Below are 25,292 nucleotides of genomic sequence, written 5' to 3'. Positions count from 1 at the left end.
CATGATGATCAGATCTCAGCCCTCAGCCTCTTGAGTAGCTACGATTATAGGCATGAGCCACTGGTGCAGCTGCATTAATTTTTTTTAAATCTCTTTCAATGGTTAAGAATCAGAAATCCCATATAAAATATTTCTGCTTTCATTTTGATGTCAATACCTGATGTCTGTTAGACTAAATTCAAAGTTCTAAAAACTATAATAAGTTTTGGAATTAGATCAGTTTTTAAAAATCTCATTGCCTATTCAAACATAAGCCAAGAGTGAAATTCACACACTTCTTAGATGATTGCTTAAAAGGTTACATATATCAAAATACCAAAGACCTAAAGTTGATTTTAGAAGCACAATAGAAAATCCCTAGAATTTTTTTTGTGTGTGTATGTGTGTATACATACATATTACCATGACTTTTAAATATTAGAAGTAGAACTTCCTATCCTGGGACTGGGGCACTGCTCTAGTGGTAGAGCACTTGCCTAGCATGCACAAGGCCCTGGTTTTGATCTCCAGTACCACAAATAAAAATCTATATCTTTGGTCCTAATTACGGCACAGGTAAGAGTTTTTAAATTCTTGTGTATTCTATTATCATGTAAATAAAGCAGTGAGTTTGCTAGATGTAAAATACAAAATACCATGTGCAGGAGCCTGGTCCTTGGCTGCAGCCTGAGGCCTTCATCAAGTCAGTCCTAGCTGCTATTCTACCAGCTGACCACACAGCAAAGCTAAGCAGACCAGAACAAAAGAAATATCTAGCTGAGTGCAACTTAGCATCCAATCTACAGAATCATGAATTAAGTAAAATGGTTGCTATTTTAAGCCATCAAATTTTTAAGTGCTTTATTAACCAGTAGATATAATCTGGATATAGTCCATCTGTCTTTACCCCAGCCCCTCATTCACACATACCCTATATTATCCATAAAAAGAGATCTACCCTCAAGGAACTCAATTCAAATTCAATGAACACTAACTAAATCGAGTTTCAGGCTTTCTACTAGGTGAGTTCGTGAGTCTCAGCCAAACCTATGACCCACCACAAGAACAGAAGAGGGGAAGAGGACCTGTACTGCTTTGCACTACAAAGAGCCAAAGCACTACCTCACTTAATCCTAAAAGAATCTTTTGAAGTACATGTTATTTTCCCCACTTTAGAAGTGAGAATTCTGCATTAGATTTCATAGCTAGTAACGAACAAGGGTAGGATGGAATGAAATGCCAGCTGTCGGGTTTTAAGCCTGGTGAACTAAACCTTTTATTGTAAATGCTCTGAAACCCAAATGAAGATTCTTGACATATATTACTGCTGCCATTGAGTGCAGAAAGAGTGAGGGAATGGAATTTCCCAGGAACTTTATCTTTGAACTTTTCTTTCAGCATCCTTTAGTTAGATGATCAAGTGCTGGACAGCAGCCTGACTGTGCTGAAAGGCTTAAGACAATCACTCCAAGCTGATTAAAGGCTACGCCGTCCCCTGGGCTTCAGCTGGTGGGCTGACCAGTTTTCTGTTTCAACTTGAACTAGGGTACTTTTTTCTGATGTATCTCAGGCAAGGAAGACATTCAGTGAAATGATAATAGAAGAAACCTGAAGCCACAGGGAGACTGGACTGAGGAAAGCCTTAAAAATAGCCACATCTTGCTGATTCTGTTATCTGATGCAGGAAATACATGCACTCCTATACTGTCATTGGCCTATTTTTCTCTGTGCGCCACATTTATCAAGCTAAAAGGACAATCTGACTAGGCCTACAGGCAAAGGAGTTAGTTGAAAAACAATAACTTCTGCTAATTTTTTGTTGTTGTTGTTGAAAAGTGCTACATAAAAGCAACAATCCAAATGTGGGAAATAACCTATGTAATTTGTGGGCAGGGATGGGAAGGAGAAACTGAGGGAAAATGAAGGAAATGGTGACATTGTCCAAAAAAACAAATGTCCACATTACCTGACTTAATGAAATGGCAATCCCTCTGTACAACCCCTTAATAATCACAATCAAATTACATTAATAAAAAAAAAAGCAACAATTTAGCTGGGTGCTGGTGGCTCGTGTCTATGATTCTAGCTACTCAGAATGTAGAGATCAGGAGAATCACACTTCAAGGCCAGCCCAAGAAAACAAAGTTAGCGAGACCCTCATCTCAACCAAATAAGCCAGGTGAAGTAGCATGTACCTACGTCCCATATAGTCTTCCCATGTAAGAGGTCATAGATAGAAGGATTGCAGTCTAAGGCTAGCACTGGGCAAAACCCCAAGACTAAATAACTAAATAACTAAGAAAAATAACTAAAGCAAAAAAGGACTGGGTGTGGCTCAGGTGATAAAGTGGTAAGAGTACCTGCCTAGCAACCCCAAGGCTGATTTCAAATCCCCAACCCTTGGATGAGGACAGCAGAATAAGAGGAGGGGAAGAGGGCTGCACAACCATGAATATGTTAAAAAAAAAAAAAAAAAACAAAAACACTAACTAAGCTGGTGGCTGGTGGCTCATGCCTGTAATCCTAGCTACTCAGGAGGCTGAGATCTGAGGATTGTGGTTCAAAGCCAGCCGAGCAGGAAAGTCCGTGAGACTCTTATCTCCAATAAACCACCGGAAAACTGGAACTGGCCCTGTGGCTCAAGTGGTAGAGCACTAACCTTGAGCTGAAGGGCTGAGGGACAGTGCCCAGGCCCAGAGTTCAAGCCCCATAACTGACCTAAGTAAATAAATAAATACATGCTCCTAAGTGATGCCTACAGTTTGTAAATCACATGTCATTAACTCAATTTTCAAACAAATTAGCAAGATCTCTTTCCTCTACTGTTTGCTCTTAAATTTGTATTTATATGAACTAGAACATGCTCATGTCAGGGCCGTGCTAACTAAAAAGGAGTCTGACTTGATGATCTTCCATTTCAAACTTCCATTTTTCAGGCTTGCTACTAAGTAAAACCACAATGGGCAACCTATTCTTTCCTTAATTCTTACAATAGTTCTTTTCTACCTGAATGGTAATTAACTGGGTAAAAGCCTACATTTTCTTCTATTATACATAAACATTTGCAAGGAAAACCTCCAGTAATCCCTCCGTGTTTCCTCCTGGTTTAGACTACTATGCCATCGTGAAAACTTTTCTTAGGGTTTTTAGGGGTTTTTGTTTGGTTTGGGTTTTAATGTTATAATGTTTTAATCGGTTTTTACGTATATAATTTTGGTTTTATTCCTTGGCACCTAATTGTTTTACATGTACCAACTCATTTACTTATACAAGTTATCCAAATTGTGCTGGGTAACCATAATATTCCTTTCAAAGCCAGGTGCCAGTGGCTCACATCTGTAATCCTAGCTATTTAGGAAGCTGAAATGTAGAGGTTCACAGACCAAATCCAGCCAGGCAGAAAAGTCAATGAAATTGCATCTCCAAAATAACCAGCAAGAAGCAAGGCTACACGTATAGCTCAGGAGTAGCACACCAGCTGAGCTAGCAATGTGAGCAAGTGTAAGGTCCCAAGTTCCCACCTCAATACTACATATATACACACATACATACAGCCTGATGCCAGAGGCTCATGCCTATAACCCTAGCTATTCATGAGGCTGAGATCCGAGGATCACAGTGTGAAGTCAGTTTGGCTGACTTTAGGAGACTCTATCTCCAATAAATTACCAAAAAAAATTGGAAGAAGAGCTGGGGCTCAAATGGTAGAGCACTAGCCTTAAGCAAAAGAAGTTCAGGGACAATACCCAGTCCCTGAATTAAAGCCCCAAGATTGGCATGTGCGCGCATGTACACGGGCGGGCCTGTAACCCTAGCTACTCAGGAGGCTGAGATCTGAGGATCGAGGTTCAAACCAGCCCAGGCAGGAAAGTCTGTGAGACTCTTATCTCCAATAAACCACTAGAAAACCGGAAGTGGCACTGTGGCTCCAGTGGTAGAGTGCTAGTCTTGAGCTGAAGAGCTGAGGGACAGTGACCAGGCCCAGAGTTCAGGCCCCACAACCGGATTTCCCCCCCCCCAAAAAAAGAAAAAAGAAAACCAGAAGTGGCGCTGTGACTCAAGCGGTAGAGCACTCAGCTGAAGAGTGCAGGGACAGTGCCCAAGCCCAGAGTTCAAGCCCCACGGCTGACCAAAAAAAAAAAAAAAAAAAAAAGGAATTTCTTAGTTACAAGTTATACGATACTAGAGAAAAACTTCCTTCTAGTTAAGCAGTACAGGTAAATGCCTCTATGTGAACTGACTTGACTTCTGGACAGTGATGTACTAGTTGACTTAATGTTGGAGCTCTACATAATTTAATACATACTACCTACAGTGATGGGGGCAGCACATGTACAACTTCACAAGTGACAATATTTTGTACCACAGTTATCTCAATAATTTCCTAAGGTCTTTTGAGAATCCCCACTTCCCTCCCTCCCTCCCTCCCTCCCTCCCTCCCTTCCTCCCTTTCTCCCTCCCTTCCTTCCTTCTCCCCACCCCCCCTTTCGTTATTCATGGGGCTTGAACTCTGGGCCTGCAAGCTGTCCCTGAGTTCTTTTGCTCAAGGCTAGCACTCTGCCACGTTGAGCCACAGCATCACTTCTGGTTTTCTGGTGGTTAACTGGAAATAACAGTCTCATAGACTTTCCTGCCTGGCCTGGCTTTGAACTGCAATCCTTAGATCTCAGCTCTCTGAGTAGCTAGGATTACAGGCATGAGTCACCAGCACCTGGCCCCACTTTCTTAATGAAAGTATCTTCACATATCATCTTATCAATACAATCAAGTCCAAACATCTTGTTTTAGCTTTCAAGAGTCTTTAAAATTTGACCAAAACCCATATCTGCTTCAACCAAACTGAATATTCAATACACATTTCTACCTTTCTGACTTAGCACCTGCCTGGAATATCCTCCTCCAGCCTTCATGCCTGTCTAAGACCTTACCTTCCCTCTCACAAACTTTTTTTAGATGCTTCTGTACCAGTTACCCAGCATTTTCTTTCTTTCTTTCTTTCTTTTATTTCTGTCAGTCCTGGGGCCTGAACTCTGGGCCTGACCACTATCCCTCAGCTCTTTAGCTCAAGGCTAGCGCTCTACCACTTGAGCCACAGCACCACTTCTGGCTTTTTCTGCTTATGTGGTGCTGAGGAATCGAACCCAGGGCCTCATGGATGGCAAGGCATGCATTCTACCACTGAGCCACCTTCCCAGTCCTCACCCAGCATTTTCTTTTCATTTTTTTTAAATATATATTTTTATTGTGAAAATACTGTACAGAGGAGTTACAGTTACATGGGTAAGATAATGAGCACATTTCTTATCAAGCATTGTAGCTTCCTGCTTTGTTTCCCCTTCCTATCCCTTCGTATCCCCCCCATCCCTCCCACCAAAGTTGTAAAGTTCGTTTTTTGACATAACGACTTGTACATCTCATTGTTGCAATGACGCCCAGCATTTTCTAGTACTCTGTTATCTGTGTCAACAGAGGTCCTTTCTCCTCAACCAAGTTATAACACTATCAAAATCACTATCTGGATCATGCTCCATACATTTGAAAAATCACATAGAAGGGCTGGGAATATGGCTTAGTGGTAGAGTGCTTGACTAGTATGCATGCATGAAGCTCTGGGTTCGATTCCTCAGTACCACATAAACAGAAAAAGTCTGAAGTGGTGCTGTGGCTCAGTGGTAGAATGCTTGTCTTCAACACAGAGAGGCTCAAGGACAGTGCCCAGGCCTTGAGTTCAAGCCCCAGGACTGGCAAAAAAAAAAATCACAAAGAAAGTTATAGTGTCAGGCATGCCATAAATATTATATAATGGAATGATAAATGCCATCTTCCTTTTATAATATGTAAGTTTTTTGTCAGCAGTGAACACCCCATTTGGCTTCTGGATACTCGACAGAAATAACACAGTAATTACTTAATAAATACTTCTGGGTTGGCATTAAACACTTTTTAACAAACACTGATCCATAGGTGATACTTCTTAGAACAGATATACATAAAGAGAATCATCTACTTCCTCTTTATAGATCTATTCCATCTATAAATTTACTTCCATTTCTTTCTGAACAAAAGCAAGCTGGTTCAGAACAGCTTAGGCCATCAAACAGTTTTCAATAACCGATCAAGACTGATTTACCTACCACTTAGGCAGAAGAGCCAAAATAGATCTTTTGGACTTACTTTCCTTTGTTTATCATACTGTTGTTTCATTGTTTTCACAGGGAAAACATTCTTGGCTTTCCTCCTACCAATGTAACTATATTGCAGGACCTTAAATTCCCCAAAATACAGACCATGAGCCTTCACCCCTGTCACACTGAGATGTGGTATGTTCATGTCTACTATGACGTGGTCTAGCAGGGTGTTCTGAATAAATTTTCAGGCACCAAGGTGTCTAGGCTTTTTGGCTCATCCAAAAACAAATTAAGAATGTTAATGGCTTCCAAAGATAAAAATGGGCCCAACATCTGGACACAATAAAAAAACCACACAAACAATTAGGATTTAGTCTCTACTCTGGCAGGGTAACCTTGACTATTTGTGAAACTGTGAGAAAAGTCTAAGTACCAAGATGTCTGCTTTTCTATTGTAAATGTCACCTAAGCGGGAGCTTCTGATAAAATACACAGTGAACCACAGAGATTATCTTTCAGGGATGGAAAACAATCCAGTCAGTAATAAATTCCACAGTATTAAGATAAGAGGCTGAAACTTCACAAAAGAGGGCTCACGGGGATCCGAAGTCTGGCCTCCTTTAGAATCTGTCATCTGCTATGCTGAGCTACTTAACAGATTCTCAAAAACATCTATCTTCTTATTGCCAAGGAATTTAAAACACTCTCTCTCTCTCTCTCTCTCTCTCTCCCCCTCCTTCCTCCCTCCCTCTCTCCCCATCAGCACATTTGTAAAACATTACTGAAATGGATTAAGTGACCTTCCTTTAATTCAATCATTTTCATGCCAATGCTCAGGCACAGTTAAGGTAGCACTTACAAAACACTGTTAATAACCAAGAGTAGAAACTAAAATGCATAACTGTCAAGAAAAAAGAAATGAGGATGGAGATAAGTAGCCTCTCTGTGGGACTGTTCAAGTGCAACACAAAAGCCACTCATATATTACAATACTCATAAATACTTAATATAATAGCAACCATTTTTTAGTATTTAAACACAAAGTATTTTCTGTATATCATGGCAACTACAAAACAGGAACCTTTCTACGCCATTTTTTTCAGACTAGGTAACTGAAGGCCCAAAAAGGGAATCATTTTTCCAAGGAGACTCAGTGTAAAGGCCTGGAACCCAAGTTTCAAGCCAAAGACTGATTCTAAAAGTCCTACCAAAGAAAGTTTTTCACCCTTACTCAGAAATATGATTCCAGTCAGACAAATGAGTGGCAAATGCCACTCAAGAGACTGAGATCTGAGGACTGTAGCTAGGCAGGAAAATCTTGAGATTCTTATCTTCAATATTCTACTCAAAAAAAGAAAGAGAGAAAGAGAGAGAGAGAGAGAGAGAGAGAGAGAGAGAGAGAGAGAGAGAGAGAGAGAAAGAAAGAAAGAAAGAAAGAAAGAAAGAAAGAAAGAAAGAAAGAAAGCCAGAAGAAAGCCTGTGGTAGAGCTAGTGTTCAGTAAAAAAAGGAACAGGTCCCAGGCCTTAAGTTAAAAAAATAAATAAATAAAAATAAAAACACATATATATAATTCCAACAAAGCTAAATGTCCTAAACTTAAGCTGTAGTATATGCACGCGCACCTGTCTTATGATGCTTACTGGGAATGACAAATATTTATACAGAGAGACACTTTAATACTCTGATGATAGTTTTTAAGATTCTGAAGCAATCAGAAAATGGACAGTTAGGTTACAGTGGTTAAAAAAAGTGTTAAAATGTTTTATGTCCTAACTACCAAAACTGCAAATGTTTTAATCCCAGAGTATGAAAAAGATAACACACAAAAGAGGCAATGTTTATAACAGCAACCCCCTTCAGATAACTGCAGGTGGAAAGAAAATAGGCCCTGAGTCAAGAATTTCTCTTACGCAGTTCTGACATGTGTATCTGATGGACAGTGTTGAATTAAAATCTTTTCAGTAAGAGCCTGACCTTTGGTTTCAAAGGAGGAAACTTACAATAGTGGGTTCCTTCAAGCACCTGAGGACTTTCTAAAACTCTAAACACATATTTTCACACATAATACTATTACAGTAATTTATCAGAGTTGCTTTAACTTAAGTATGTCACTACACCTTAAAATTCTATTTTAAAGAGATTAATGAGTCTAGACTTTAGGTTTGTTTTTGTTTTGTTTTTTTCCTTTTTTGCCAGTCCTGGGGCTTGAACTCAGGACCTCGGCACTGTCCCTAAGCTTCTTTTGCTCAAAGGTAGCACTCTACCACTTGAGCCACAATGCCACTTCTGGCTTTTTCTGCTTATGTGGTACTGAGGAATCATACCCAGGGTTTCATGCATGCTAGGCAAGCACTCTACTACTAAGCCAAGCCCAGCCCTAGTGTTTTTGGGGTTTTTATTTAATTATTTTTTTGGTCTTTTCTTTTCTTTTTTTTTTGTCAGTCGTGGGGCTTGAACTCTGGGCCTGGAAGCTGTCCTTCAGCTCTTCAGCTCAAGGCGAGCACTCTACCACTTGAGCTACAGCACCACTTCCGGTTTTCTGGTGGTTTATTTGAGATAGGAGTCTCACGGTCTCTCCTGCCCGGACTGGCTTTGAACCATGATCCTCAGATCTCAGCCTCCTGAGTAGCTAGGATTACAGGCGTGAGCCACCAGCGCCCGGCTGGTCTTTTCTTTTTTGTACTGGGGATTAAACTGAGAATATTACACTTCCTGGGCAAGCACTTTGCCACTGAGCTATATCCCAGCCCCTAAATGCAAGTTTTAAAGATAAATCACTTTCTCCTTGCAGTTCACAAAACTCTAACTAGAAAGGCTCAAGTCTGGGGAAAGAACTTTGTATTTGTCATCTACCTCTTGCCTCCATTAGCTTAACAAGCCTGGAAGGATCAGGGAAAAACAGCTGATCTGCCATGCTTAGACATGTGGTAGACTGGAAGGATCATGGCATTATAGTCACTAAGCCTCACAGACAGAGAACTATGGCATAGCAAGACTTTGTAAATAGGTACTTGACTATTGTGACTGTCATCATTCCTCCTGTCACTTCCTCTGAAAAGCAAGTGTGAGGGCCTGAGTTCAAACCCTGGTACTGGTAAAATCAAATCAAATAAGTAAAATTAGATTTAAAGGTATAGCTAAATGTTAGGGTAACATGCACAATGCCATGCACTCCCCTGAAAATATAGCAGGCCAAAAAAAAAAAGGTATAAAATTTTCCTTATTTTTATACATAAAGTAACATTCCCCCAAATCAATTCTACCCAAGAATTATTATTATTTTTTTTTTTTTTTGCCAGTCATGGGGCCTGAACTCTGGGCCTGGGCGCTGTCCCTCAGCTCTTCAGCTCAAGGCTAGCGCTCTACCACTGGAGCCACAGCACCACTTCCGGCTTTTTCTGTTTATGTGGTGCTGAGGAATGGAACTCAGGGCCTCATGCTTGCAAGGCATGCACTCTACTGCTGAGCTACCTTCCCAGCCCCTACCCAAGAATTATTATTTTTACTTTTTATTTTGTTAAATTTCTTGGTTAGGGGGCTGGGAATGTGGCTTAGCGGTACAATGTTTGCCTAGTATGCATCAAGCTCTGGGTTTGATTCCTTAGTACCACATAAACAGAAAAAATGAAAGTAGTGCTGTAGCTCAAGTGGTAGAGTGGTAGCCTTGAGTATAACGGGGCTCAGGGATAGTGTCTAAGCCCGGAGTTCAAGCCCCAGGACTGGCAAAAACAAACACAAAAAACAAAAATTTCTTGGTTAGGGCTATTTAAGCTAATGAAAGCTCCAAAACTATATTCAAAGTAGCATGCTGTAGAAAGAAAACACCAATTCTGGTTAAGGTCTACTAAGAAATATGGGAAAGGAAAAGTTACTATGTTGAGATGTTTTGCTGACATCAGTCTTCCTTGAATTTTGACAAGTATGAGGCATCCAATATCCTAACTAAATAAAGACACTGATCTAGTGTTGCTATGCTTATTTAAAATTTATTTAAAGATAAATAAATAATGGTCTTTACCAAGAAAAAGGGCCTTTGTGAATTGGGATAGAATTTAACTCATAACCTATTGCAGAGCTCCCTCTGCTGGCCAGAGAAAAAACAGTGATTCCCAACTAACAACCTATCAGGATCACTTCCAATAGGATAATTTGCTGCTCAGTTCTTGGGGACAAACAAGGTTTTCCTAGATATCTTATTCAAAAAGGAAAAAAACAAAAAGCATATCTGAATGCTTGCTAACATGTATTAGGCCCTGAGTTCAATTCCCAGCACAAGAGAGCAGGGACAGAAGTAAGTAGCATGGACCAAGATTTGCTTATTTTTCTTAACAAGTGTTCTTGATAAAGCAATTTTGTCTGTGTGTGTGTGTGTGTGTGTGTGTGTGTGTGTGCGCACGCGTGTGTGTGTGTGTGTGTGTGTGTGTGTGCATGTGTATGTGAAACATAGCTCTCAGATATAACAATATCATCATCTATCAGAGGCATGTCCTCCTTGAACACCATCTATTATTTCCTTCTGGAAATCCTAAGAGCATGCAGAGGAGCTAATTACTGAAACCAGCAAGGAGAGGCAGATCACTACAGGCTGAGACTATATTATGAGCCTTAGTGTGGACAATGAACAAAATGAGCTCAGCTGAAGCAACATAATTTAATGGTTAAGAGTACAAATTATGCAATCAGGAATATCTGGGTTCAAATCTTGGCTTTTCTATTATATATTATGTAATCAGAAGCAAGCTACTTAATCTCTCTGTAACTCAGTTTCAACTGATTATATATATTTACCACACCACATGGCTATGATGATTAAAATAATGTGTAATATCTATAAAAGATTAAACACAGTGACTGGTATACACTGTGTCTACTCATGAATTACTATGAATAGTGTTAACTCCCATCCTATTGAGTATAATAATAATACCTTGAAAACACATGCACAAACAAAAGACATCCCTAGAATCTAATCAGAAGACAGCACAAGTCTTACTATTAGTTTCCCAAAGTTTTCTATTATGAATTCAGTGCCTGGAAGCACAGGCAACCAAAACAAATCAGACATTGGGCAGAATGACAATAGTACAGTCTCTACCACTGGCTAGACACTGGAGCATGAGGAAGGAATAATCTAACTCTATCACTATTAGCCATGGGACTACGAAGAAGGAACACACTCTCTGAAGCTGTTCCTTTACAGAGAAAGTGCAGAAATGTCATCCAAAAAAACCTCCATTACAGCAAGCTGTTAAAAGATATGCCACACAACAACATCTTCTGAAGACAGAACAGCATCCAGTATTATTTGTAAATATATAGAAATGTTGCAAAAATACAGACACAAAACAGCAGGAAAAATTATACACCAAACTCATGATTAATGCAACTAGAAAAAGGCATTGGGGAATCTTAAACTTTTATTAGTAAAGTCATGAGTCATTCATATTCTTCTTAGAATATGTCGTGTGCACTTAAAAGAAATCAGTATGTTAAATCTAATCAGTAAACCAAATCTTTTTTAAAAGAGCAAAATAAATATTCAGGTAATAGGCTATTCTGTTCTGCATGTGTTCCATAATAAAATAAATAAATAAATGAAATAAAAAAGGGAGCAATTTCTAGACAGGCACAATTGGTAATCTCCACTTGTCCTTTAGATTTCAGTTGAGATTTCAACCTTCTCTCAGATTCTATTCAAGACAACATCAGCAGTCAGGGATAAACACTTTAATATTTGCTTTCTTTCCCTCCAGGTTTTTTTCCTTTTTTTCTCTTTTCAGTACTTATTATATATATATATATATATTTTTTTTATATTTATAAAACTGTAATCATGCTATTAATTTTCACTGAACTACTTCCTCAAAAACAAGATTTTTTAAAATGTTTTCCTATGCATAGTATTTCATCCTGTAGATATATACCAAAATTAATCTGGCCAATCATCTGCTACAAAATAATTAATCTAGTTTTTAAAATTATAAGTACTGTACTTGGAAATATTCTTAAATATAACTTCTCTGTGTGTGTATGTATGTATGTATGTATGTATGTATGTATGTATGTATGTATGTATGTATGTGTTCAATATATATACAATTATTTTCTTGGACCAGATTCCTAGCGATAGAATTTACTGATTCAAAGGTTTGAATTTTTCAAACTCTTGAAACATTCCAAAAAAGGCTTACTAATTTAAGCATCTACCAGTATTGCTACCACTATTTCACCATCTATAAAATTTAAGTCAGAAATCAGATAATGAGCCTGGATCCCAAAAAGAAAAAAAAAAAAAAAACATTTTCCCTTTGAAAATAAGAGGCTGACAAACATACAGACCTTGCCTGGGAAGCTGGAGATGAGAAAAGCCTGAGAACCCTGCCTCTGTCTATGCCTGCCACAGTGAAGTTCCCTGGCCTCCTCCAGCTCTTTCCCAGCATCTTCTCTACACTGCTCTCTGTGCTAGAGCACCTCTGCCTACTCTGTATGCGGCCAATCTTGCTGTGTTTTTCCTCTAGACATTTTTCAGCGAGGCCTGTCTAAGTTCTGTTCTGACAACAACCCCAGATTACTCCCCTGTTAGAACTCACTTCATATGATGAACTGTAATTAGTGGTCTTTTCCTAGACTAGACAATCAGTTCATTCAGGGAAAGGACTGCTTCTTCATTCTCTATTGTCCTCAGCGTCTAGCAAAGTCCTTCAGAAACAGTAGGCACTGAAGAAAAATTTACTGAATAAACGAATCACAAAGGATCTATGACTAAGAGAGCAACCTCTTTCTGTCTGTCAGGAGCCAGAGAACCACTATTTTAGGCCTTGTGGGCTAGATGGTCCCTGTTACAACTACTTAATTCTGCCTATTTAGCACACAAAAAAGCCATAGACAACAGCACATAAGTGAATGGCCATGCATATGTTCCAATAAAAGTCTATTACCAATAGCAGGCACCAGGCCAGATTTGGCCAAGGACCACAGTTTGCTGATCCCTGGTTAAGAGGAAGGTATACTGAACTGTTGTTTTTCAAAATAAAACAAAACAAACAAACAAAAAAAGGCAGGAGGGGGAGATGTAGCTCAGTGATAGAATAATTGTCTAGTCTACACAACTCCTGGGGTTAGATGCTTAGCAATGCTAAAAAAAAAAAAAAAAAAGATTAACAACAAAAAAGAGGATGAAAGACTTCATGCTTTAAACCTATGTTTAGCTAAATTGTACCTTACAACTAGACTATTATCATTTTGTATTCCCCAATTCCTTTCCTCTGAGAATTGGTGTGTAATGTTCAAAATAAAGGGAAGGTCAATAGCTGAAAAGGAGAGGAGAGTGTTACCTTATGATAAAAGCTAGGCACAAGGCATGAGGCAAAAAAGATCAGCCAGATAATGAAAAGAAGCAGAGAATGAGGCATGGTGATGGGGCCCTGCAATCCCAGCTCTAGGAGCTGGGATTAGGAGGGTCACTTGAGTCCAGGAGTTCAGTGACTTTAGGGGACAGAGATCACCATCTCAGCAAGAAAGGAAAGACGCAAAATGGATACTAAAGAGACTTGATAGAATTTTAAACTTGGGGCGGGGGGAGAGGGGGATGGGGGGTGGGGAGAGGATGGGGGGGCGAGGATGGGAAGGGAAAACAAAGGAGGAGGCTACAATGCTTGATGAGAAATGTACTCATTATTTTGCCCATGTAATTGTAACCCCTCTGTACAGTATTTTCACAATAAAAAAAAAAAAGAAAGAATTTTAAACTTGTATAGCCATCCTTGTGACTACTTGAGTGCTGGTAAGCCTTGGCTAGATACCAAACTATCTTGAAAATGAACTGAAGACATGTACAATATATAGGACAACATTCAGAGAGAATAGTTGTTTGGGTTCAAAAACAAAATCCTTTCTTGTTAAAGCCTGCTTGCCTCTTACTCCACTTGCCAGCCTTCTCCCACTCAGCCCTCCAATGTAAAGCTTCCTTTGGTTGAGGCAACGTAAAGGTAGACTCAAGACTCAGCCTTCATGAACCATGAGAAACCATCTTTTCTGGAACGGGTATGTCTATTTCATCAGAGCCTTACTTTTCATAGTCCCTTCCTCTTCCTCATCCTCTGCGTTGATCACCATGGTGCCCAGCTGTGATGGCAATGTGTCATCGTGCTCAATCATGGTATTGGCTCCATCACTCATGGTGTTGGCTACTCGGACGGTCCCCATCTCGTCACCTGCTGCTCGGACCATCGTGCCAGAATCCATTTCATCCTCCTCCTACAAAAATGACAAAACCTCAAAATGGGGCTACTGTGATCAAAACACTTTAAGTTTCATGAATTACTGTTTCTCATCTTAGCACAAATGTTTCTGGATTTGCTATGTCTTCAGGTTAATAGAAATGAAAATCCTTATTTATCCAAAGAAAATCACAACTCACCCAAGTGGGAAGAGATATTTAACCTTAAAGGAACCTCTTTTAACACCCTTCTCATTTCTTTATTTTATTTTTTGTCTTTTCCTCTTTGGTAATGGGAACTGAAGCCAGGACGCTGCACTTGCTGGGCAAGTGCTTTGCCACTGAGCTACACCCCAGTCCCTTCTCCCCTTATTAGACTTTTGCAAAAATAGATCTAAGCAGCTCACATAAGCACCCTTGAAATCTCAAGATTGTGAGAGTCTGTAAGTATAAAGTATATACATCTGAATATAGATCCTAGATTCACCCAAAAGGGCTTAGAAAACCTATCTCAAACCTGTCTCAAATAAAGTTGAATTCAGGGGCTAGAGGCATGGCTCAGTTGGTAGAATACTAGCCAATAAGCAGAAGCATCAGGTACTGAATTCAAGTCCCAGTCTCAGACAAAAAAAAGTTAACTTCAATTAAAAAAAAAAAAAAAGTAGTCCGGCACTAGTAGCTCATGCCTGTAATCCTAGCTACTCAGGAGGCTGAGATCTGAGGATCATGCTTCAAAGCCTACCCAGGCAGGAAAGGCCATGAGAGTCTTATCTCCAATTAACCACCAGAAAACTGGAAGTGGCACTGTGGTTTAAGTAGAAGAGCACTGCCTTGAGCTGAAGAGCTCAGGACAGCACCCAGGCCCAGAGTTCAAGCCCTATGACCAACAAAGAAAAGTTATGGGGTAGGAATGTGGCTTAGTGGTAGAGTGCTTGCCTAACATGCATGAAGCCCTGGATTCAATCCTTCAACACCATACAAGCAGAAAAAGTGGGAAGTGGTGCTGTGGCTCAAGTGGTAGAGAGCTTGCCTTGAGCAAAAAGCTCAGGGACAGTGCCCAGGCCCTGAGTTCAAGCCCCAGGACTGGCAAGATAATAATAATAATTATAATTATTACTATTATTATTACTATTATTATTTCAATAAAAGATATGGTGGCAAGAGTAAAATGTGTTTTAGGAAGCACTGGGGAAACAAGTTTAGCAAGTTTCTATGAGCCTGGGTGTAGGTTAGGGCACAGTCCTTCAAGAAGAATCTCCAGTTGCAAGCTAATCCAGAATCATCTATTCATCTTACAGTCTTGACAATCATGAGATAACAAGCATTCATAGACTGAGCCCCACAACCCTGCCTGCCACTCACTGAGTTTTCTTCATCATCCTGGTCTACTTCCCGCTGCTGCGCTTCCTGGCGTTTCAGTTTCACATCCATGGCTTCATTAATTAAGTCTCGTAATATCGACACTCCTTTGGCACTCTTTACAAATGGGTGCTAAAACAGTAAAGAAAAAAATGCTGGAAACAATTTATAATTTAACTTAGTGCAGGAGACATACTAGGTACTTAATAAACTCTGAATTAATAAACTTTCTCTTCATATTTTTGGCAACAGCTAAACCACACTCACTATCACTCTAGACAGATGTACATTCAGGCTTCGCTCATTTTTATCTGTGTCCTCGAAGGCATGCCTATATCATTTCTCTCCATCTAATCTAAAATTCTCAAAGCAGTGGTATCACTTCCTATAGGAAGTTTTCTAAATGCACTGGGAGCCTGTTGTCGTAATGTTTCAAGAACACATATGGGAGCTGGGAAGTTGGCTCAGTGGTAATGTGCTTGCCTTGCATGCTTGAGGCCTTGGGTTCGATTCCTCAGTACCACATAAGCAAAAAGGAAAAAGCCGGAAGTGGCACTGTGGCTCAAGTGGTAGAGCGTTAGCCTTGAGCTGAAGAGCTGAGGGACAGCGCCCAGGCCCAGAGTTCAGGCCCCACAATCGGACCCAAAAAAAAAAAAAAAAAAAGAACACATATGGCAGATGATGAGAGATGGAGACACTTGCAATCCTGCAAACTATCAAACAGTCCTGAAAATTCTGCACATTTTTCAACTATCTCAGACTACCTCTTACACTGTAATAAATAATATCGTTGTTTTTTTTTTTCAAGAGAAATGCAGAGTCTAGTGATTTGGGAGGTAACTTAGGAGAGGGGCTCTTAAATGAAATAAAAACATTGTTTAGAAAACTCTGCATATTTACCTATTTCACTTACTCAATACGATACATTATAAATTTCCAATCACGTATTTTGCTAAAGTGGATTTTAATGCAAAAACAGTTTCTACGTTAACTGGGTGCTGACAGCCTGTGACCTTAGACAAGTAATTAACATGGATCCTGAATTCAAACCACAGTAGTATGACTTTTGAATCCAAGCCTCTAGCCACTGGGCTACACAGACCATCTGCCAAATCCTATCTACCCTTCCAGGCCTAGACACAGACACACCCTCCTCCTCCAAAGAAACACTTCTAGTGTCTCCAAACCAATGTAGCCTCCTCCTACCCTGAGTTGAGGTTAATTCTCTCTCAGAATTGGATAGACCCGATAGCATTCCTGCTTTCAGAAAGACTCAGGTTTCTGCCAGGCATGATGGTGCATGCCTGTAATTTCAGCATCACAAGTTCCAGGCTAACCTAGGATATATACGTAAGACAAAAGGGAGGAAGGGAAGGAAAGAAGGAAAGAAAGCAGGCTACCAGACTCAGGTTCTATCACTGGACATCCTACTGTTTACCAGATGAACAATTTTTTTTGTGTGTGTGGGGGTCCGGTTGTGGGGCCTGAACTCTGGGCCTGGGTGCTGTCCCTTAGCTCTTCAGCTCAAGGCTAACGCTCTACCACTTGAGCCAAAGCGCCACTTCTGGCTTTTTTCTTTTTGCTTAGCTGAGGAATCGAACCCAGGGCCTCATGCATGCAAGGCAAGCGCTGTGCCACTGAGCCACCTTCCCAGCCCTGAACAACTCTTAAGAGGAATAACCTAACCAGTTCTCACATATAAAATGGACATGACAGCCACCTCTCATAGGGTCAAATGATGATTAAATGTGGAGAGCATTTGGCACACACTAAATACTCATCAATATGTATTTCCTTTCTCTGATCTCTAATTCTCTAATCTCATGTGGCCCTATATTTTCTTATATTAATTCTGTTCAATGAATTAAGATTATTTTCTATGTCTTTCCTGCTCAAATAGGTTTACTACAAGCAGGTGACTTAACAGCATCTTCTGGTCAGTCTGTGAGTGAAATAGAGAAGCAGCCTCACAGGGTGACTCATACCTGTAGGAGCTGAGTGGCTGTGGCTCTCTGCTCAGGGCTTTTTACAAGACACTGCTTCACAAAATCCATGAAGTTATCTGACCATAGTTCTGGCTTGCGGAATGTGGGAGGAGGGTTTGTAGGAATCATGAAGATTGCCTGGTCAAAAGAAACAAAACAAGATTTGGTAAAAATAAAAGTAATGCCCAATACAAACAGGATGAGAATTGTATCTGAAGCTTTTCAAATGATTTTTCTCTTCTCCACTGGTAAGTCTGAGAGTTAGGCACCTATGGCTCATGCTTGTAATCCTAGCTACTCAGGAGGTTGAGATCTGAGGATCACGGTTCAAAGGCAGCCCACACAGAAAAGTCCATGAGGCTCCTCTCTCTTGTCTCCAATTAACCACCAAAAATACCAGAAGTGGCAGAGTACTAGCCTGGGCAGCACCCAGGCCCTGAGTTTAAGCCCCAGGACCAGCTAGCGCGCTCTCTCACTCTCTGTCTCTGTCTCTCTCACTCTTTGTCTGTCTCTGTTGCTCTCTCTCTCTCTGTCTCTCTCTCTCACTCACAAAAATACTTTGCATTAAACAAATTGTATCATATGAATCTAAAAATATAACCAGCAATTCTCTTTCTCACTTCTGCCCCTGCAAAAAAGAGGGAAGATTGTCTTGGGGTACATGAATGTTTTTTAAACAATTCAAGGAGCAGGGTGCCGGTGGCTCAGGCCTGTAATCCTAACTACTCAGGAGGCTGATATCTGAGGATCGTGGTTCAAAGCCAGCCCGGGCAGGAAAGCCTGTGAGACTCTTATCTCTAATAAACCACTCAAAACCAAAAGTAGCTCTGTGGCTCAAGTGGTAGAGCATTAGCCTTGAGCTGAAGAACTGAGGGACAGTGCCCAGGCCCAGAGTTCAAGCCCCATGACCGACCAAAAGAAAAAATTCAAGGCTTTATGGGAGAAGAGATTTCTATGGGAGGTATAGAGAGGAAGGCAAGGTCAGGGTCTTACAGCAGTGCTGTAATAAAGGGTTCTTTGCTAAGTAGTCTGGGAACTCCTGAAGGTGTCAACAGTGAGAGCAGTTTCAATAGAGATGCTGCCTATGAGCCCACACACAGTGAAACAGATGGGAAGATGCTATAAAGAAGACAATCAGTACTTATCACTGGCTAATGTTATATTAAAATGTGGATGACAAAACTATTTTTAAAAAATATAGGCACATATAAAAAAAAGTCAGACTAAGAACTTCTCTAGCCTATGTCCTGCCAGGAGATTATTAAGATATGATCTATTGTCAGCAGGTCACATATACCTATACAACACTAATAAAAACACTAGACACTAGGTTCTGGTGAGCTAGACACTAGGTTCAGGTCACAGTTATGACCTGAATGTCCCAAAACGTGACAGTAATTAAAGGTGGGAACTTCAGATGATTAAAACACAAGAGCCCAGCCTTTGTACATGGGAGTTCAGAAGTCCATGTAAAAGAACTGCTCTCGGGGCTGGGAAGGTGGCTCAGTGGTGGAGCGCTTGCCTTGCATGCATGAAGCCCTGGGTTCGATTCCTCAGCATCACATAAGCAAAAAGAAAAAAGCCTGAAGTGGCACTGTGGCTCAAGTGGTAGAGCGCTAGCCTTGAGCTGAAGAGCTGAGGGACAGCGCCCAGGCCCAGAGTTCAGGCCCCACGACTGGACCCCCCCCCCCAAAAAAAAAAAAAGAACTGCTCTCCTCTACCCATCAGCTATGTGAGGGCCTACACAGTTTGACTTATAGAGGAACAGTCCCTCACCAGACTCTGATCTGCTGGTTCCTTGATCTTGTACTTATTGGTCTGTAGAACTGAGGGAAATAAACTACTCACGTACGCGTGCACACGTGTGTGCGTGCTTGTGCAAGTGTGTGTGTGTGTGTCAGTCTTGGGGCTTAAACTCAGGGCCTAAACACTGTCCCTAAGCTATTTTGCTCAAGGCTAATACTCTACCACTTGAGCCACAGCTCCATTTCTGGCTTTTTCAGTAGTGCCCAGCCTGGCTTCAAACTGTGGTTCTTGTTTTTTTTGTTGTTGTTTTCTTTTGGTTGGTTGTGGGGCTTGAACTCTGGGCTTAGGCACTGTCCCTGTGCTCTTCAGCTCAAGGCGAGCGCTCTACTACTTAAGCCACAGCACCACTTCTGGTTTTCTAGTGGTTTATTGAAGATAAGTCTCACAGACTCTCCTGCCCCGGCTGGCTTTGAACCGAGATCCTCAGATCTCAGCCTCCTATGTAGCTAGGATTACAGATGTGAGCCATCAGCAACCAGCTATAAATTTATAAATTAAAGAAAAAAAAAAAGGACAGTCTCTGGAGTGAAGAGAGGTGGGTTATACTCACATTAATTAATAATGGAAGAGCTTTATCTATGGGAACACATCAATTATATACAATCAGTTCATTTACTATTTGGATTGTAACCAAGTATATCACTGCACTAACTTTGTAGTGCTGATAATTATCCATGCCCTTACCCTCATTGGATGGATATCGGCATATGGGGGCTTTCCTTCAGCCATTTCTATGGCAGTTATTCCCAGAGACCAGATGTCTGCCACACAGTTATACCCAATTTCCTGAATCACTTCAGGGGCCATCCAAAATGGTGTTCCTATCACGGTATTCCGCTTGGCCATTGTATCCTAAAGTAGAAAGGGGAAAGACCAAATCTAGTCATTAAAACTACTAAGCAAAAGAGACTTTTTTTGTTGTTGTTGGTCATGGGTCTTCAGACCTAAGCGTTGTCCCTGAGCTCTTTTGTTCAAGGCTAGTACTCTACCACTTTAAGTCACAGCTCCACTTCCAATTAAATAATACATTTTAAAAATAAGTATTTTTTTTAATTGCCTCCTCAGGGCAGATCTGGAAGTTTAAAAAAAAAAAAAGCAACAAATTTTTCTTACCGTAAGCTGGCCTGCTACTCCAAAATCTGCAAGTTTTGCATGTCCTTCTGTATTTAGCAAAATATTTCCTGCTTTGATATCTCGGTGTATTTTTCTCATAAAATGAAGGTACTCCAGGCCCTTAAGAGTTGACTGTAATATTGTAGAAATTTCATCTTCTGTTAACTAAAAAAAAAAAAAAAGTTCAGATTCTGTTTGCATCACATTAACAGAAAAACTCTTTTTCTTAACTGCAAACATCCTATTCTAACTGCTTAGAGTTCCTTCAACATGGTAACCACTCCTTGTGGTATTTCTTGACTATATCTACCCCAAAATATGAAATTCATGTATATGCTGACAATATCTCTAACTGAATAATACTTCAGAAGCATTACAAGCAGAAAATGTCAAAATCCAATTCTTTATTTTGGGGTTAGGGCTTTTCTAGTAAGCATGAGGCTCTACTTTCAATCTCCAGTACTAGTCCACTCTATCCCTTCCTCCTTCCCACCAAAAACTACTCTGCTTTTCTCAGTGTTCTCTCAGTAAAAATTGACTTCATTCTTTCAGTTGCTCTAGCCAAAAACATTGAGGTCATCCTTCACTCTTCTCTATCTTCTGTAATTACATTCAGGTTGCCATAATATCCTGCCTGCACTATTCTAATAGCTTCTGAAATGGTCTTACTGCCTCTGTCCTTGGCCCTCTATAATGCATTTTTCTTTTTTTTTTTTGTCAGTCGTGGGGCTTGAACTCTGGGCCTGGGCACTGTCCCTCAGCTCTTCAGCTCAAGGCGAGTGCTCTACCACTTGATCTACAGCGCCACTTCCGGTTTTCTGGTGGTTTATTGGAGATAGGAGTCTCACAGTCTCTCCTGCCCGGGCTGGCTTTGAACCGCGATCCTCAGATCTCAGCCTCCTGATAGCTAGGATTACAGGCGTGAGCCACCAGCGCCCAGCTTATAATGCATTTTTCATTTTAAAATATAAGCCAAAACTGTTCAAAACCTGCCAACAGCTTTTTAAGTCACATGACACTATTTAGCTCCTTATTAGCTGCCTCTTCAACTTTATCTTCCAGGATTTTCTACTTTCTTGTTCCATTCCAGCCAGATTGGCTTCCTTGCTGCTACTTGACAAATGGAAGAACACATACCCATCCTTCTCCTGGACCCCTTTATGTGTTATTCTCTGACTATAGGACCCTTCATCTAATGTCTATACCACTTGTTTTCTTACATCACTTACTTTGCCCAAATGTCATGTCATCAGAAAAGCAGAGGCTGGAGCCGGGCACTAGTGGCCCACGCCTGTAATACTAGCTACTCAGAAGGCTGAGATCTAAGGATAGCGGTTTAAAGCCAGCCCAGGCAAGAAAGACCATGAGACTCCTATCTCCAATAAACCACTAGAAAACAGAAGTGGCACTGTAGCTCAAGTGGTAGAGCGCTCGCCTTGAGCTGAAGAGCTGAGGGACAGCACCCAGGCCCAGAGTTCAAGTCCCATGACCAAAAAAAAAAAAAAAAGAAAAGAAAAAAAAAGCAGAGGCCTTTCTTAGTCCACTCTTAAATCATTCTCTACTTCCTCACCTCACCTTGTTTTTCAGTGCAGTATATCAGACATACCATGAATTACTGGAGTACCTATTTGTACCATGTCTTTTCTATTAGAAATACAAGCACCAGGGGCTGGGAAGGTGGCTCAGTGGTAGAGCGCTTGCCTTGCATGCATGAGGCCCTGGGTTTGATTCCTCAGCACCACATAAGCAGAAAAAAAAAAAGCCGGAAGTGGTGCTATGGCTCAAGTGGTAGCGTGCTAGCCTTGAGCTGAAGAGCTGAGGGACAGCACCCAGGCCCAGAGTTCAGGCCCCATGACCGGACCCCAAAAAAAAAAAAAAAAAAAGAAATACAAGCACCATTAAAAATGTCTCTTTTGAGGGCTGGGAAAGTGGCTCAATGGTAGAGTGCTTGCCTTGCATATATGAGGCCCTGGGTTCGATTCCTCAGCACCACATAAGCAGAAAAAACCGGAAGTGGTGCTGTGGCTCAAGTGGTAGAGTGCTAGTCTTGAGCTAAAGAGCTGAAAGACAGTGCCCAGGTCCAGAGTTCAGGCCCCACGACCAACAAAAATAAATAAATAAACAAATAAATGTTTTTTGTTTCTATTTGTACCTTCAACACCAACAAAGCTAGTTGGCACATACTGGATGCTGAAAGATGATGGCTCAATGTAGTTGAGAATGCTGGAGACTGGCATAGAAACCACCTGACACCAAATGTTGACTCTGTGCAGAGCTACCCCAAGTTCCACTCAAAATCCATCCACCAATAGCTCTTTTGTTGACATTTAGAAGCAAAAGAGCTGTGGTGAAAAAAAACGTGTGGAACTTAGAGAAAGACCTAGCCTTTATTCTTAGGGAACAATTCTTAAGAATAAGTTATTGAGCCTCTCAATATCAGTTTCTCAATATTCTCCAACTAACATGTACCTTTGAAAGTCTTAGCTCAGCTGGGTACTGGTGGTTCATGCCTGTAATCCTAACATTCAGGAGGCAAAAATCTAAGGATCACAGTTCAGAGCTAACCCAGACAGGAAAGTCCAATTAACCAACAAAAAGCTGGAAGCAGAGGTGCAGTTCAAGTAGTAGAGTGCCAGCCCTGAGCAAAAAGCTAAGGGACACTGCCCAGGCCAATTCTGACATTTATTCTTTCCCTCAATAATAAAGTAGCAAAGCATACTTTGGGGGAGAAAAAAAATCAGTTTTTGTTTTTGTTTTTTTTTTATACCAGGTAAGATGTCAAAACTGAAGAAGAAGAGGAACAGGAGGAAAAGGAGGAGGAGAAGGAGCAGCAGCAGCTTCTGCTACTGCTTCTGCTACATTTAGGAGATAAAAAATAAATAAATGCAAAGAACCATAGAAAAGGGAACATGTAAGTCATCTCTGTAGATATGATAAAAGAACTAGCACAGGACTAAAAGTCCAAGGAAAAGAATACAGCTCAGCAGCAATCTTTTAGAAGGTAAACTTACCGTCTTATTTCTTAATCGAATGATGTCAGATACAGAACCAGCCCCACAGTACTCCATAACGATCCACAAATCTGTGTTCTTAAAATAACTGCCATAATATTTGACTACATGAGGGCTGGAGAGATACACAATACAAATTAATGGAATGGTCTTCAAACATCTCTATTAACTAATTCTGTTAAATACATGAAAATTTATTATTCATCTCAAAAAATCAATTATTCCCAGTTAATGCTAAAATGAGTGCTCTTCTGACAAAAACATAAAATGTGATGACCAAAGCATACTAGAAAGTGCGAAAAATGGGTGAATACATTAACTAGTTTCAGATTTACAATTTGCCCTCAGAAAATAATTATAAATATTCAAAAAGTAATAGGTCCCAAGCCTGGTGTGGTGGCATGGACCTGTCATCCCAACTATGGAGGAAGCATAAATAAGAGGCTTACAATCCAAATATTCCAAAAATTAATTAAAACAAAAACATGGCCAATGCAGAAAAGCACCTATCTAGCAAGCACAAAACACTGAGTTCAAGCCTCAGTACTGCTGGAAACATGGCCAACGCAGAAAAGCACCTATCTAGCAAGCACAAAACCCTGAGTTCAAGCCTCAGTACTGCCAATACAAAAGTAGAAATGAAATGGACATCAACATAAAAGTCAATGAAAGTGAAAATTTAGGTACCATTTAAGTGTCCATCCAACATTAGAGGGTTTACTTAAGGAATACATATCCATATAATAAACATTATGAATCCATGAAAAATGTCATAGGGGAATATTTGGTAATAAGAAGATGTTCTGTTTTTTATAAAAGAGACATAGATATGCATAGCAATAAGTTTTTAACAATGGTTTCTCTACAGGGAAAAGTTATTTCCTTCTTTTCTTTCTTTTTTTTTTTTTAAACTTTTTTTTTTTTTTGGGGGGGGGGTCCGGTTGTGGGGCTGAACTCTGGGCCTGGGCGCTGTCCCTCAGCTCTTCAGCTCAAGGCTAGCGCTCTACCACTTGAGCCACAGCGCCACTTCCGGCTTTTTTCTTTTTGCTTATGTGGTGCTGAGAAATCGAACCCAGGGCCTCAGGCATGCAAGGCAAGCGCTCTACCACTGAGCCACCTTCCCAGCCCCTATTTCCTTCTTTTCAAAAAAGTCATACATATTTTGTAGTAATAGAAAGTATCTATTACAAAAAAAATATATTCAAGCTTAATTTGTCCAGGTTCTGGTGGCTCACACCTGTAATCCTAGCTACTCAGGAGGGTGAGATCTGAGGATTGCAGTTCAAAGCCAGCCCAGGCAGGAAAGTCCACGAGACTCTTATCTCCAATAAACTACTCAGAAAAAGCCAGAAGTGTCTCTGTGATTCAAGTGGTAGAACACTAGCCTTGAGCACAAAGAAGCTCAGAGACTGTGCCCAGGCCCTGAGTTCAAGCCATAGACCAGCCAAAAAAAAAAAAAAAGGTTAATTTGGAATTTCAGTTTTTTAGTTTCAAAGCTTGTAGATAGATATCAAGCAAAAGATTTCAGAGAGAAGTCATACATCCCAGTAAATTAAATAATCTGTCCTTTTGCAAGCTATTGGCTGTAACGAGGTAGGTAGACTGCTACCAGGATCAGATGAAACTCCCTAGCAACCAAAGATGCTAAAGCCAACTTGCCTTTATTAACTCTCAGAATTTCCTATATCCCTT

The 25,292-nt window shown here is 40.5% G+C and overlaps 1 protein-coding gene across 1 annotated transcript in view; it reads right to left on the bottom strand.

Annotated features, from left to right (window-relative positions):
• Positions 1-25,292, bottom strand: part of Stk4 (serine/threonine kinase 4) — a 79,706-nt gene that overhangs the window by 36,923 nt on the left and 17,491 nt on the right. Inside the window, exons 4-9 of the mRNA XM_069989835.1 lie at positions 23,601-23,715; positions 20,590-20,754; positions 20,161-20,328; positions 17,671-17,808; positions 15,689-15,817; positions 14,178-14,364 (exon numbers count right to left, since the gene is read on the bottom strand). Coding sequence (XP_069845936.1) covers positions 14,178-14,364; positions 15,689-15,817; positions 17,671-17,808; positions 20,161-20,328; positions 20,590-20,754; positions 23,601-23,715 — 902 coding nt within the window. The remainder of the gene's footprint in view (positions 1-14,177; positions 14,365-15,688; positions 15,818-17,670; positions 17,809-20,160; positions 20,329-20,589; positions 20,755-23,600; positions 23,716-25,292) is intronic.

This window comes from Dipodomys merriami, unplaced genomic scaffold, assembly GCF_024711535.1.
Source record: "Dipodomys merriami isolate MVZ:Mamm:240054 unplaced genomic scaffold, mDipMer1.0.p SCAF_39, whole genome shotgun sequence".
Lineage (NCBI taxonomy): Eukaryota > Metazoa > Chordata > Mammalia > Rodentia > Heteromyidae > Dipodomys > Dipodomys merriami.
The sequence above is the reverse complement of the archived record's forward strand: the minus strand, read 5'-3'. Positions and strand labels throughout refer to the sequence as shown.